At 33.3% G+C, this 16,913-nt stretch overlaps 1 protein-coding gene across 1 annotated transcript; it reads left to right on the top strand.

Moving 5' to 3' along the window:
- The first annotated feature begins 581 nt into the window (after window positions 1–581).
- LOC107022807 (E3 ubiquitin-protein ligase RING1-like) lies at window positions 582–1,912 on the top strand. The gene has a single exon (XM_015223395.2). The coding sequence runs from the start codon at window positions 619–621 to the stop codon at window positions 1,756–1,758; it is 1,140 nt and encodes a 379-aa protein (XP_015078881.2). The 5' UTR covers window positions 582–618; the 3' UTR covers window positions 1,759–1,912.
- Window positions 1,913–16,913: the final 15,001 nt, after the last annotated feature.

Below are 16,913 nucleotides of genomic sequence, written 5' to 3'. Positions count from 1 at the left end.
TGCTTCGATTACAATTTGCATTTGATTGTTCATTTGTGTTTGGGGTGCATACATTAATTTCTAACTCCTTAGCAAAAACTTTTTTTTAGTTAGATTTTCTATTATATCGTGTGTTTGTATTGAAAAATAAAAATAATAAGAGCGAGATTTTTTTTTGGCTAACTCTTTTGAAAAAGTTTTCAAAAGAGTCGTAATATCTAATAAATTGAGTGTTATGTCGGTCATATAAAATATCAACACATAAAAAAATGAATGAAGAAATATTATTTGCGAGTAATAAAACACAGGGAAAGAAAGTCAACAAGCGCTCCAACTTAAAAATGCTATTACCGAATTATTCAAAAGTTCGGTATTTCCGTTAGCATGTTATTCTATCGAAAATTTAAAAATTCCGAACCAAATACTAAATGAGCACCTCTAATCTTCGTATATAGCTTAAATATAATGAAAATCATTTTACTTGATTTAATTAATGATGTCCATACAGGACTTTAGGTTATAAATTCTGACATTGAAAAAATGTGTCAGATAAATTCTTGTGGGTCTCTCTCATACTTTTCTCTATAAATACCTACTACACATAGAAGTTACAACTCATAATTCTCTTTTATATATCCAATGTCGTCGGCGGGGAACACTGGCGGCGGAGAAATGGCCGGAAGTTCAGCTCTGAATTACTTCTGCTATGGATGTCAGAGCACTGTGAGCTTAACAAATTCTGAACTCTCATGCCCTAATTGCAATGGTACATTTGTAGAAGAATCCCCTTCTCCAGATCCTGTTACCAGAGCAAATCCCGACTCATCGTTTTCCTTCCCCACCGATTCCGGTAACGGAAGCGACGATGAAGTTTCTGCACTCTTCGAAAGTGGTTTCGGCCAATCACCAGTTGAAGTAGACCCTGTTACGTTCATGAATAGGGATGGTGATGGAACTATTCAATTGCTGCTTGAAAACAATCATGAGAATGAGGTACCGATTATCTTTGGTGACTTTACTGTGGGGCCGCATCTCGTGCAGCTGATCCGTCAACTTGCTGTGATTGACTTGAACATGAATGGTACGCCACCTGCTGCTAGATCGGCTGTTTTGGGCCTTCCTGATGTTAAGGTGAGTGATGAGTTGTTGAATTCGGATTTATCCCAATGTGCTGTTTGTAAAGATGGTTTTAAGCTGGATGAAATGGTGAAACAAATGCCTTGCAAGCATATGTACCATAACGATTGTATTTTGCCTTGGTTAGAAATGCGTAATTCGTGCCCTGTATGTCGATTTGAGTTGCCTACCGATGATTTTGCTTATGAGATTAGGAGACGTAGGAATGCTAACAATGCTGGTTTGTTGTCTCGGGGTTTAGAAGGTGGAGGAAATCAGGGGACGTTGGATAGCAATGACGGTTTGTTTTCTCTGGATTTAGAAGGTGGAGGAAATCAGGGGACATTGGATCGCAATGGTGGTTTGCTTTCTGTGGATGCAGGAAATCAGGGGAATGGTGGAACTTTGGACAGCTATGGTGCGTTGTTTTCTATGGATGCAGAAGGTGGAGGAAGTCGGGGGAATCGTGGAACAGTGGAGAGAAGGGTTAGGATTTCAGTACCAGGGATATTAAGGGGGTTGCAATCACGTGCTGAGACGAGCAACAGTACTGGAGGTGGGGGAAGCAACGATGGAGTGAAGAATGATGGTGACAGTAGCAGTAGCGATGATACTCATGGGGAGCCGAATCCACGTCCTGGAGGACATGGACAAGCAAACTAGGAGGATCTTGGTTAAAGTATGTACTATAGTTCTGAATTTTATCCAAATCTACTATATTTGTAGATGTTTAATCAGGTGTTTGGTATAATCCTCTCAGAGAATTAAAAGTCATGTATACTTGAGAGTTGAGATTGCAGTGAATATTTTAGGATGATTTTGTGCCTTGTTTGAGTTTCCAATTATTTTCTTTATATAAGGTGCAGAGAGGAGCATCTAGAACTCACCCTTTGGGGGTGACCCAGTGGTTTGGGATTGAGACTTCCATGTCGGAGGTCTCAAGTTCGAAACCCTTTGTCAACATAAGTAAGAGGTTTGCCTTCTGGGTCGAGCTCGTCGTACAAGCTTGCCTAGTGCGGGTTACCTTTTTTGTATGGTTTGCGTTTGTGATTTTGTGTGTTTTGTGATTTTGGTTAATTGCGAGCTATTGCATAGGAGCAATGGTTTTCACTACAGGATGTCATCAGGATAAAAGAAGTTCCAAGAAAATACACCCTGTAGGGCTCGAAATTGCGTACTTAAAGTGTTAAGCTAGAATTTTAACCACTGGCACCGCAAAGCTCATTTTTTCTTGAGTGCCATGGTTAATATTTAAACATTTCCTTATAACACAAAATTTCAACTGAAACGTCCAGGTGTTGTGGCACCCCCTCGAGCCTACATAGATATGCCCCTGTTTGTCAAGGGGATATATTAATTGTTAAAGAAACTTAGCGACAAATATGTTAGTAATAGGAATACTAAATTTGAACTTAGTGAGAAAATGTGGAATACTGACCCCTCAATTTGCCTAAAGAACATGTACATGCAATCTGTTCCTTTACTTATTACGAAGCTCATTGTTTCTTTGATTCAGAGTTGGTCTTTGTAAGGATTCCTTTCCCTTTTAGGATTTCGTTTGCGGCTTTGTCTTAATATTTCTTTCCAGGTAGGAATCCTCTATGAAAGGAAACTTTATGCACTGGTTTCTTGTCATAAAAGCAATCCTTCAAAAAAACATAAACAACATATTATTTTTTTAACCAAAAGAGCAAAATCGCTCGTGACGTCCTATGACAAAATTAACTTCGTTTAGTCCGTTAAATAAAATCGCTTTCCCAATAGCAATTTTTTCAATTTTTTAAAAAAATTAAAATCGCTGGATTTTGTCAAATTTTCTAAACCTCAAATCTCCATTTTTTTGTTGTTGTGGAAACTTTTGTAAATGTACTTGCAAGTTTGTCATTTTAATTGAATTCTGTTTTTCATGTGCATTTTTCAGCTTTTAACTTGTCAATGTTTGTTTGGTTGTATTGTAATAATCTCAAGAATGTGTTTCATCACCGTGATTATATGTGTTTTGGTAAAAGTTCCATTTTCCGGTGGCTTCTCTCCTTATTCTGTCACCTTTTTTCTTTTTGAATTTTTTTCTTTTTTTTGAAAAACACTGTTGGGGCATTGATATTAATTTTTTTAAAAAAATCAATGTTGAGACAACGATTTTAATAAATTTTTATTAAACAGAGTTAATATTTCATTTAATTTTGTTGCGAACGATTTTTCCTTTGTTTGGTTAAAAAAATTGATATGCTATTTTTGCCTTTTGTTTTGATTCCGAACTCCATGAATTGCTCTCTTCGAACACACACAACAAGCATACTGTATTCGTGAATTCTTTTAAAGACCTTTTCAATAATAGAAACAAGAAATAGACTGAGGTGGAATCACGCAGCCAGAAATAATTGATTTTTCGTGAGCAGAATTATTGCATAAAACAAATTCATTCAATAAAGATATAATTCTTATCCCAAAAATATAATTCTACTTCAACTTATACCTGGAAGAGGCCAACGTCGAATCGGATAATTAAAATTTACAACAACATATTCAATATAAATATACAATCGAGTTCAAAGTTAAAAAAGGTAAATTTTTTTTTTAAAAAAAACGTTGATAGCATATCAACTCTTTTTTAACCAAAAGGGAAAATCCTTCGGACAAAATTAAACAGAATATAAACTCTATGTTTAATAAATAATTCGATAAGTTCTATGTTCATCATGACTTTGTCTCTTAGTGATGTGGAAGGATCAGATTCCTTGATCAAATTACCTGATAGACAATCTCGTCCATTTGATGAAGAAACAGCTGGAGGAAATAAGAAGCTCAAGGAAGCTTCACTCACGTGACTTACATGTAGAGAATATTTTTCTGTTATACATTGTACAGTAGAAAGTGACAAGTGGATAAGTAATTTATTTCTTTATTATTTTATTTTCATGTAAAGTTCTTGTACATATACAGAGTTTGGAGATTGAATACATCATCTGGAAATTCCCCAAAGCTTCTTTTGTTATAATTCCTTTACAACCGTGATTTTGTCAATTTTTTATTTTTAAGAAATTAAAATCGATGCCCCAAGAGTGTATATTCAAAAAAAGAAAAAAAAACAGTGAAAGATTTGACAATATTGTTGTTGAGGCATCCAATCAATCATTGTGCAAGGATATCGTATGAGTAGAGATTCATTGAATGTCGCGCTAGATACATATCAAGAAAAATACGTTTTAAAGACCCGAGTAGAAATGATTAAATAGATGAAGAAGGATTGAGCTAAAATTTTCTGTCTATTTTATTAAGAAAATGGTCAATAGCCTCTCTAATCTATATTCAGTTTCTCTATATTTTCACAACTTTTATCATATAAATTATTCTAGCTAGATTGCGTTGATTAATATATTGATGTAATGACCTTGAAGTAAGAGTGCAAAAGAAAAAAAGACAAGAAGTTCGTAGTAAGATATTGTATATGAAATAGAGAATGCATTGAATTCATATATTTTCATTAATTAATATGTGAAAAGATGAATATATAAAGAATGACTAAATATCATTCGAACACATCAAAACAAAGTGTGATTCGATAATTTTTGTAATAACAAATATATTTTTATTTTTTACAGCACTCTAATATATATATATATATATATATATAACAAGTGGGAAGGTTTAAAGTGCAAAGTTGGATTAACATATTATTCCTATACTAAATAAAAATATCTAATTAATTAAATAATTAAATAGCCAAAGTTTAGAAGTTGAATGAACAGTCATTTTGCCCTTCAATCTAAAACAATTCTTATAGTAAAAAATGGGAAGATCAAAACCTCAAAGTTGGATTATTATTTTGTCGTTTGCTCATATACTATAGTTAAATATTATACTAATTAAATAATAAGTATTAGTTGTAATTCCTTTTTCTTCCTGTTAATATTAATTAAACAATAAGTTAGTTGTAATTTTTTTCTCTGCATGTTATTTAATTTTCTACTCCTTAAATTTTTAATTTGATAATTAGTTGAATTTCTATTTTAATGCTCCTCATAATGCTTACTTTAATTCTCCGTTGGATACTATTTTGTCTCTATATCAAATCGAATGTTATAAAATATATGGTTATATATAAAATTGAAATTATCACTATAAATTTTCAGATGAATTAAAATTATAGATCATTTTTTAATTTTAATTTATAGCAATATCTCAACAGTTTTATTTGTAGATTAGTACGTTTTTCAGGTTGATGCATCATTCACTTTAATTATAAAAATAAGGGAAAATACCCAAGTGCCTCCTCAACCTATGCCCGAAATCCCAGAGACACACTTATACTATACTAAGGTCCTATTACCCACTGGACTTATTTTATATGTAATTTTTTACCCCTTTTTAGCCTACGTGGCACTAGTTCGAAAAAAAAGTCAATCATCGTGGGCCCACAAGATAGTGCCATGTAAGCTAAAAAGGGGTAAAAAATTATTAATAAAATAAGTTCAGGGGGGTAATAGGACCTTACTATAGTATAAGTGTGTCTCTGAGATTTCGGGTATGGGTTGAGGGGCTACTTGGGCATTATCCCTAAAAATAATTCAAACTTTCAGAGTCTTTAATTATTAATGTAGTCTTATTAAATACTACGCAATGACTCCAATAAAATAATTGATTTTTCGTGAGCAGAATTATTGCATAAAACAAATTCATTCAATAAAGATATAATTCTTATCCCAAAAATATAATTCTACTTCAACTTATACCTGGAAGAGGCCAACGTCGAATCGGATAATTAAAATTTACAACAACATATTCAATATAAATATACAATCGAGTTCAAAGTTAAAAAAGGTAAATTTTTTTTTTTAAAAAAACGTTGATAGCATATCAACTCTTTTTTAACCAAAAGGGAAAATCCTTCGGACAAAATTAAACAGAATATAAACTCTATGTTTACTAAATAATTCGATAAGTTCTATGTTCATCATGACTTTGTCTCTTAGTGATGTGGAAGGATCAGATTCCTTGATCAAATTACCTGATAGACAATCTCGTCCATTTGATAAAGAAACAGCTGGAGGAAATAAGAAGCTCAAGGAAGCTTCACTCACGTGACTTACATGTAGAGAATATTTTTCTGTTATACATTGTACAGTAGAAAGTGACAAGTGGATAAGTAATTTATTTCTTTATTATTTTATTTTCATGTAAAGTTCTTGTACATATACAGAGTTTGGAGATTGAATACATCATCTGAAAATTCCCCAAAGCTTCTTTTGTTATAATTCCTTTACAACCGTGATTTTGTCAATTTTTTATTTTTAAGAAATTAAAATCGATGCCCCAAGAGTGTATATTCAAAAAAAGAAAAAAAAAACAGTGAAAGATTTGACAATATTGTTGTTGAGGCATCCAATCAATCATTGTGCAAGGATATCGTATGAGTAGAGATTCATTGAATGTCGCGCTAGATACATATCAAGAAAAATACGTTTTAAACACCCGAGTAGAAATGATTAAATAGATGAAGAAAAATTGAGCTAAAATTTTCTGTCTATTTTATTAAGAAAATGGTCAATAGCCTCTCTAATCTATATTCAGTTTCTCTATATTTTCACAACTTTTATCATATAAATTATTCTAGCTAGATTGTGTTGATTAATATATTGATGTAATGACCTTGAAGTAAGAGTGCAAAAGAAAAAAAGACAAGAAGTTCGTAGTAAAATATTGTATATGAAATAGAGAATGCATTGAATTCATATATTTTCATTAATTAATATGTGAAAAGATGAATATATAAAGAATGACTAAATATCATTCGAACACATCAAAACAAAGTGTGATTCGATAATTTTTGTAATAACAAATATATTTTTATTTTTTACAGCACTCTAATATATATATATATATATATATATAACAAGTGGGAAGGTTTAAAGTGCAAAGTTGGATTAACATATTATTCCTATACTAAATAAAAATATCTAATTAATTAAATAATTAAATAGCCAAAGTTTAGAAGTTGAATGAACAGTCATTTTGCCCTTCAATCTAAAACAATTCTTATAGTAAAAAATGGGAAGATCAAAACCTCAAAGTTGGATTATTATTTTGTCGTTTGCCCATATACTATAGTTAAATATTATACTAATTAAATAATAAGTATTAGTTGTAATTCCTTTTTCTTCCTGTTAATATTAATTAAACAATAAGTTAGTTGTAATTTTTTTCTCTGCATGTTATTTAATTTTCTACTCCTTAAATTTTTAATTTGATAATTAGTTGAATTTCTATTTTAATGCTTCTCATAATGCTTACTTTAATTCTCCGTTGGATACTATTTTGTCTCTATATCAAATCGAATGTTATAAAATATATGGTTATATATAAAATTGAAATTATCACTATAAATTTTCAGATGAATTAAAATTATAGATCATTTTTTAATTTTAATTTCTAGCAATATCTCAACAGTTTTATTTGTAGATTAGTACGTTTTTCAGGTTGATGCATCATTCACTTTAATTATAAAAATAAGGGAAAATACCCAAGTGCCTCCTCAACCTATGCCCGAAATCCCAGAGACACACTTATACTATACTAAGGTCCTATTACCCACTGGACTTATTTTATATGTAATTTTCTACCCCTTTTTAGCCTACGTGGCACTAGTTCGAAAAAAAAGTCAATCATCGTGGACCCACAAGATAGTGCCATGTAAGCTAAAAAGGGGTAAAAAATTATTAATAAAATAAGTTCAGGGGGGTAATAGGACCTTAGTATAGTATAAGTGTGTCTCTGAGATTTCGGGTATAGGTTGAGGGGCTACTTGGGCATTATCGCTAAAAATAATTCAAACTTTCAGAGTGTTTAATTATTAATGTAGTCTTATTAAATACTACGCAATGACTCCAATAAAATATTTAAAGGAAAAAATATTAAGAATAAATAGTAACATGTAATCACTATATGATAATGGTAAATCACTTAAACTATTAGTCATTGATATGTACTTCAAAACTCAATATAGAATTGAATTTTCAGATTAATATTTGCATGTTTGTCTTCTTAATAAAGCTTTCACTAAATATATACTTTAAAACTTTATCATCCTATTACATTTTCTTCATTTACAGAAATCTGGTATTTATAATTCACTTATTTTGATACAATAAAATACAAAAACGGAGTGTTGTAAAAACAATTAATTATAATATTAGTAAAAGCTCTTAAAAAATGTTTCATGTCTCCATCAGATACAAGATATTACAAAATAAAATACTACAGAGTTATTGTAAATATGTTGTTTAAAAGTGCAAGTCAATAATTTCTAGGTCTAATTTTTATTCATTATGTGTATTAATACTATACACCTTGACTATCTCCTCATTAATCTTCCACACTTATATAACGGAAAAGGGTCTAAAATACCCTTGAAGTATTGAAAATGGTACAAAATTACCCTTCATCCACCTATTGGCTCCAAAATGCCCTTTTCATCCACCTATTGGCTCCAAAATACCCTTGTCATCCACCTTTGAGTTTAAAATTGGCCACTTATTTAATGATTTTAAATTTAAACTCTTTAAATATTTTTAAAATACTTGATGTTCAACTATTGGTTATAATTTAATTTATTTGTATTATTTGTAAATCAACTCACTACCCACCCATTACTAACTAAACTCCACCCAATTAATAATCCAACTATAATATCAAAATCGTCATAAACACTACTAAAACACGATGAAATTATAGATTAATGAAAATGACATCCAAAATTATTCGAGTCCGAATCGAAGCCCCAATTAAATTTATGTTGAGCCGCTTATTTAGGAGGACACTTTCAATTTGATTCACTTACAAGATTGAATTAGAAATTTATGATTAAAGGTAAAGAAGTAATACATCCCGAATTAATTCATGCACTTTTTTAAAATATAATTTTATAAATATTTATGATTTGTTTTAAAACTTTTAATATATTATTTTGAAAAAAAGTTACCTATGAAGTAACATCACATAATTGAGACGTAAGAATAATTAAGATGAACATAGTCAGACTTTTAAGTTTATCGATAATTTTTACTTAGATACTTGAATGTATGATAATTTACTTCTATAGATATTTTCGTCTCAAATTTTTTAAAACACTCAATTGGCAGTAGCTTTTCTATTGTTGCATTAATAATGTGAGTGATTTATTAATTTGGAGAATTTAATTAGTAATGGATGGGTTGTGGATTGATTTATAAATTATACTAATAAGTTAAATTATAACAAATAGTTGAGCGCCAAGTATTTAAAAAATATTTAAATAGTTTAAATATAAAACCGTTAAATAAGTGGTCAATTTTGAACCAAAAGGTGGATGAGAAGGGTAGTTTAGACCCAATAGGTGGGTGGGAAGGGTATTTTGGAGCCAATAGGTGGATGGAGGGTAATTTTGTACCATTTTCAATACTGTGAGGGTATTTTAGACCCTTTTCCGCTTATATAATCTTTTCCATATTCTCAAGAAATTAATGTCATATTTAAAACACTCTTTGATTTTACTTAATCATATCCTAAAAGTGGTGTCATTTTATACATTATGAAGAGACTTTTGCCCACTTGGAAGAAACCAAAAAAAAATTCATCTCTAACTGTCACTATATTTCTGTTGGTTTTATCTTTCAGTAGTATTAGTTTTAGCTTCATTTTATAACACTAAGCACTTTATTACTCATATATTCTTTTGTTGCTTACAGAAACAAAATATATTGTGTACAAATTTTTACTACTTCTAATCGAGCTTGCAATGAGAGAAGGCATGTTGGAATTTTCAAGGAGACTGAAATCAATCTTTTGACGATCGACGTGGAATGTTAACAACTTAATTAGTAAACGCGATCATTTTTATATTTATAAAGTTAGACTTATATAAATTTTATATAATAGTAGGGATCAAACGTGCAACGCACGTTTTCAAGACTAGCATATATATATATATATATATTTCGAGCTCGTCGCACAAGTTTGCCTAGTGCGGGTTACCTTTTTTGTGTAGTTTGCGTTTGTGATTTTGTGTGGTTTGTGATTTTGTTTAATTGCGAGCTATTGCATAGGAGCAATGGTTTTTACTACAGGATGTCATCAGGATAAAAGAAGTTCCAAGAAACACACCCTGTAGGGCTCGAAATTGCGTACTTAAGATGTTAAGCTTGAATTTTAACCACTGGCACCACAAAGCTCATTTTTTCTTGAGTGCCATGATTTAAACATTTCCTTATAACACAAAATTTCAACTGAAACGTACAGGTGTTGTGGCACCCCCTCGAGCCTACATAGATATGCCCCTGTTTGTCAAGGTGATATATTAATTGTTAAAGAAACTTAGCGACAAATATGTTAGTAATAGGAATACAAAATTTGAACTTAGTGAGAAAATGTGGAATACTGACCCTCCTGATTTGCCTAAAGAACATATACATGCAATCTGTTCCTTTACTTATTACGAAGCTCATTGTCCCTTTTAGGATTTCGTTTGCGGCTTTGCCTTAATATTTCTTTCCAGGTAGGAATCCTCTATGAAAGGAAACTTTATGCACTGGTTTCTTGTCATAAAAGCAACCCATCCATCATCTTATAACTTCTGCTTCGCGTGGTTGACATTCTCCTAATTCCAGTCGCACTCATCTGTTCCGCTATTTGTCAATCATCAAAATCTCTTTCGATCTAACAGAAACGCTGCTGGAAATTCGAACTGCATACACTCATTTGAATAAAAAATTCAAGATGATACTTGAACTTGGATGGCATGATTTTGACTTCATATTTTGTTTAATTGTAGTTTTTTTAACTCCTCTGTTGATACACCTGTTGTTTAGGATTATAGTTATTTTTATTGTATTTGTGTCTTTTATTGCGCTTAATGCGTAAAACCTTAACAGACTTGTGCGATTTTCTCTGTCTTTTGCTTTTGAGTACATTGAAAGAAACTTGAGACATACACTGTAATTTTGATGCGTATGACAGCATTCATATCTTTACGCCAGCATCTTTATCCTGTTGATGATACTTGATGTTTTTTTTTGTCACCTCAATTCCGCTTATTTTATCCTTCACAATGTGAAATCAGTTAAGAGGTCCACATCTGATGATATTGCTTTCTTTTTCCTGGCTGTTTTCTTTTTATGTTTTTCCTGGGCCGAGGATCCATTGGAAACAACTCTCTACCTCACAAGGTTAGTGGTAAGGGCTGCATACACACTACCCTCCCCAGACCCACTTGTGGGTACGTTTTTGTTGTTTCCCTGGTGCGCACCATTGCTATTGTTAGCTTGCCAATTTCAGAAATATACTCCATTTTTTTTATCCCTTGATGTGGTGTCCTTAGGTATTGGCTGTTCTTTCTTTTGACATCAAGTTAATTTAGATCCTTAGATCATAATAATTTTCAGCTATACTTTAGTTTTAAATCTAATATTGTACACGTCGGCCAGGTTCTTAGTTGACAGGAAATCGTCTTGTATCAAACAAAGTAATTAATCAAAATAATTTCCTGCGCGAGGTAGTTTACAACGTCGAATCGAATAATTAGAATTTACAACAACATATTCAATATAAATATATAATCGAGTTCTAATTTAAAAAGGTATTTTTTTCAGAAAACGTAGATATCATATCAACTCTTTTTTAACCAAAAGGGAATATCCTTCAGACAGAATATAAACTCTATGTTTAATAAAAAACTCGATAAGTTCTATGCTCATCAAGACTTTGTCTCTTAGTGATGTGGAAGGATCAGAATCCTTGATCAAATTACCTGATAAACAATCTCGTCCATTTGATCAAGGGACAGCTGGAGTAAATAAGAAGCTCAAGGAAGCTTCACTCACGTGACTTACATGTAGAGAATATTTTTCTGTTATACGTTGTAATGTAGAAAGTGACAAGTGGATAAGTAATTTATTTCTTTATTATTTTATTTTCATGTAAAGTTCTTGTATATATACAGAGTTTGGAGATTGAATACATCATCAGTAAATTCCCCAAAGCTTCTTTTGTTAATCCTTTACAATCGTGATTTTGTCAATTTTTTAATTTCAAAAAATTAAAATCGATGCCCCAAGAGTGTATTTTCAAAAAAAGAAAAAAAAACAGTGGAAGATTTGACAATATTGTTGTTGAGGCATTCAATCAATCAGTGTGCAAGGATATCGTATGAGTAGAGATTCATTGAGCTAAAATTTTATGTCTATTTTATTAAGAAAATGGTCAATAGCCTCCCTAATTTATATTTGAATTTCCTCCCTCGAACTACTTAAAATTGAAATAATTACACCCTTAAAAAGTCACAACCACATCTGTGTGATATGTGTATTTCACGTGCTTGACACGTGGAAATTTGATTATTTTAACATTTTTTCATTTTTCTTTATAATTCCTTTCCCCTTTCTCCTATATTCTTCCAATTTCTTCAAATCTCTAATGAAACTTCTTCTTCCTTCTCCTTCAAATTCCTAAAGTAACTTCACCATAGCTTTAAATACCATCCATTGGAATTGAATTGTGAAGAGCAAAAATCAACAATGATAGCGGAGCTCGTCAAGTGATATTCGAGCTTTGTTCATCGCAAAACATGAAGATAAACTAAAAAAATTTGTGCATAAAGTTGCTTTGTCGAGGTTTTTCTTGATTCAGCGGAGTTCGCTAGTTTCGAATCAGTGCAAGGGGGGAGATCGAGAAAGGATTTTGCTGGTAGTTTGGGTTTCGCCGGAGGTGGGGATAGTGGTGGCTATGGTACATTTCACCGATCAGTCGAACAACGAAGAGAGGTAAATTTTAAATAAACTAAAGGATCTATAAATAAATAAGAAAACATTCTAATTTGGGAGGTTGATTGGATTTAATATAAACCCATTTGATTTTATTTTTCAAATATCCAGATCCCCTTTTTGGGTAATATAAATACATGTCAGTAGTCAATCTAGTGATCATATACCTTGAAGCGATTAGCTCGCTTACTACAATAGTGAATCTAGTGATAATATATCTTGAAGCGATTTATCGGATTTCATCTTTAAGGCTTCATATCAGAGCATAGCCTAGCAATTCTAAATATTTGAACTTGAGTTGTACCTTCATGAGCATGCATTTGTAGAGTATTCTATATTTGTTTCGCGGAGGTACAACTCGAGATCCGATTAATCTCATCAGGTCCTAATCCACATACAAGTATGCATTTGGCCTTTGCATTTTATCCCAACATTTTGTAGTCAGCTTTTCCATATTTTTCTTTAGGTTTTGGAACATTGTTTCCTTCATTATCCTTAACGGTAGGGATTAAAGGCCCATCAGTGATTCTAACCCATAGTTCATAGTCTTCGGCTTGGATGAAATCCTTCATCCTTGTCTTCCACAAAGAGAGTAAAATTGTCCATTAATGGTGGTCTGTTGATGTGTTTCCCTTGACCATGCCCGAGAGAGGGTGCAAAATTCATTGTGATCTTATCTTGAGTTATTAGACTTTTGATTAAGATAACCCACTCTGATATCAATTGTTGGAATTATGACCCCCTTTATTCTGTAAAGGAACACATACTGTCTACTTGTTCGTTACTGTTTGTGAGTTCTAATAAATAATTTCATAAAATAATAATTAGTTCACAACTTTGTGTTATTTATCTCAACCCCAAACAACAAAAAGATTACACACCTTAGTAATCTAAGGAATTATAAACACTAATTCCTAGCTAAGAAATTATAAACTTGTTAGACGAATACTACACACACTTGATTGTAATCAAAACTCTTAACTACAATCTTATCACAAACTCGCAACATTGCCCAAGTAAATTTTAAAACTCTCTCAAAATCTTGATCGTGTTTTGATCTTCTCTCTGTGTAAGTGAACAATTTTCTCGAGCGAATTTGAATCCAAAGTCTATCCTACTTGTGCTCGGCTTCCTTTTTCTCTTGAAACTTTACGCATAGGATTTCTACTTCGTGTGGAACTCCTAGTTTAACTCGAACTTGTCTTCAATTTTCTTTCTTGACTTCACTGTGATTCATTTCTTTCTTGAACTCTTTATTTACGCCTTTTATTTCTTTCTTTGATCACGTTTCTTACTTTTCATAGGATTTATACCTATGTTTACACTTTGACTTAATATGCGCTCCCTTTTCTTTGTAGGACTCCTTTATAAAAAGGAAACTTTCTGCACTGGTTTCTTATCGAGAAAAGCAATCCTTCCATGTCTTAATAACTTCTAATTCGCGTGATCGACGTTCTCCTTATCCCATTCGGATTCGATTTGAAAGGAACATAACAGATATCCTACCAGTCAAGCTTGTTTAGATGCCGCACTAGACACAAATCACGTATTGATAACTTCATGGTTACACCTTTGAATGCGCTTTAGGTTTCACAATTTAGTACTTTTTGCTCTTTACTTCAAAGCTAGTGTTGTTATTTTTTTTCTTTTCTTTCCTATGAACGGCAAAACTAGCGCGAAATGCTGGTTTCAGCAAAGGTACCTGAATGAAGTGACAGTGGATTTAGTTCTACAAGAACGAGTAAGGACACTGCAGCAGACTGCATTTTTCATGTCACGAGCTGTGGGAACGAATGGTGCAGGAACACTCTTCAACAAGCACCATGATTGCAATGGTACATTTATAGAAGAATCCCCTTCTCCAGATCCTGTTACCAGAGCAAATCCCGACTCATCGTTTTCCTTCCCCACCGATTCCTTTAACGGAAGCGACGATGAAGTTTCTGCACTCTTCGAAAGTGGTTTCGGCCGATCACCAGTTGAAGTAGACCCTGTTACGTTCATCAATAGCTATTTAAGGGATGGTGATGCAACTATTCAAAATTGCTGCTTGAAAACAATCGTGAGAATGAGGTACCGATTATCTTTGGTGACTTTACTGTGGGGCCGCATCTCGTGCCGCTGATCCGTCAATTTGCTGTGAGTGACTTGAACATGAATGGTACGCCACCTGCTGCTAGATCGGCTGTTTTGGGCCTTCCTGATGTTAAGGTGAGTGATGAGTTGTTGAATTCGGATTTATCCCAATGTGCTGTTTGTAAAGATGATTTTAAGCTGGATGAAATGGTGAAACAAATGCCTTGCAAGCATATGTACCATCGCAATTGTATTTTGCCTTGGTTAGAAATGCGTAATTCGTGCCCTGTATGTCGATTTGAGTTGCCTACCGATGATTTTGTCTATGAGAATAGGAGACGTAGGAATGCTAACAATGCTGGTTTGTTGTCTCTGGGTTTAGAAGGTGGTGGAAATCAGGGGACATTGGATACCAATGGTGGTTTGCTTTCTCTGGGTTCGGGAGGTGGAGGAAATCAGGAGACATTGGATAGCAATGGCGGTTTGTTATCTCTGGGTTCGGGAGGTGGAGGAAACCAGGGGACATTGGATAGCAATGGTGGTTTGTTTTCTCTGGATTTAGAAGGTGGAGGAAATCAGGGGACATTGGATAGCAATGGCGGTTTGTTTTCTGTGGATGCAGGAAATCAGGGGAATGGTGGAACGATGGAGAGCTATGCTGCTTTGTTTTCTACGGGTGCACAAGGTGGAGGAAGTCGGGGGAATCGTGGAACAGTGGGGAGAAGGGTTAGGATTTCAGTACCAGGGCTATTAAGGGGGTTGCAATCACATGCTGAGACAAGCAGCAGTACTGGAGGTGGGGGAAGCAACGATGGAGTGAAGAATGATGGTGACAGTAGCAGTAGCGATGATACTCATGGGGAGCCGAATCCACGTCCTGGAGGACATGGACAAGCAAACTAGGAGGATCTTGGTTAAAGTATGTACTATAGTTCTGAATTTTATCCAAATCTACTATATTTGTAGATGTTTAATCAGGTGTTTGGTATAATCCTCTCAGAGAATTAAAAGTCATGTATACTTGAGAGTTGAGATTACAGTGAATTTTTCAGGATAATTTTGTGCCTTATTTGAGTTTCCAATTATTTTCTTTATATAAGGTGCAGAGAGGAGCATCTAGAACTCACCCTTTGGAATTGAGACTTCCATGTCGGATGTCTCAAGTTCGAAACCCCTTGCCAACATAAGTAAGAGGTTTGCCTTCTTGATCGAGCTCGTCGCACAAGCTTGCCTAGTGCGGGTTACCTTTTATGTGTAGTTTGCGTTTGTGATTTCTGTGGTTTGTGATTTTGTTTGATTGCGAGCTATTGCATAGAAGCAATGGTTTTCACTACAGGATGTCATCAGGATAAATAAAGTTCCAAGAAAATATACCCTGTAGGGCTCGAACTTGCGTACCTAAGGTGTTAAGCTTGAATTTTAACCATTGGCACCACAAAGCTCATTTTTTCTTCGAGTGCCTTATAATACAAAATTTCAACTGAAACGTTCAGGTGCTGTGACACCCCATCGAGCCTACATAGATATGCCCCTGTTTGTCAAGATGATATATTAATTGTTAAAGAAACTTAATCGACAAATATGCTAGTAATAGGAATACAAAATTTGAATTTAGTGAGAAAATGTGAAATACTGACCCTCTCAATTTGCCTAAAGAACAAGTACATGCAATCTGTTCCTTTACTGATAACGAAGCTCATGTTGGGCTTTGTGGAGGCTTGTGAGCCGGCCCGACCCATTACTGAAACCCTAGGTTAACCATTTGGCTTTCCTATAAATATGATCCTTGTATTTGTAATTCCAGAGTAGCACAAGTGAAATAAAATCCTCCTGTTACAGTCGTGGAGTAGGGAAACCGAACCACGTTAAATTCTTGTGTGTCCCGTTTGTGTTCCGTTTCTCTTTTCTCTAGATTATTTGTGTGTGTTGTGTGTTTAATTCCCAACAATT

This window comes from Solanum pennellii, chromosome 6 (assembly GCF_001406875.1).
Source record: "Solanum pennellii chromosome 6, SPENNV200".
Lineage (NCBI taxonomy): Eukaryota > Viridiplantae > Streptophyta > Magnoliopsida > Solanales > Solanaceae > Solanum > Solanum pennellii.
This window is presented reverse-complemented; position numbering and strand designations above follow the sequence as displayed.

What these genes read in the sequence shown, in the direction of transcription:
- LOC107022807 (XM_015223395.2), top strand. Translation starts at nt 619, where the DNA reads ATGTCGTCGGCGGGGAACACTGGCGGCGGAGAAATGGCCGGAAGTTCA.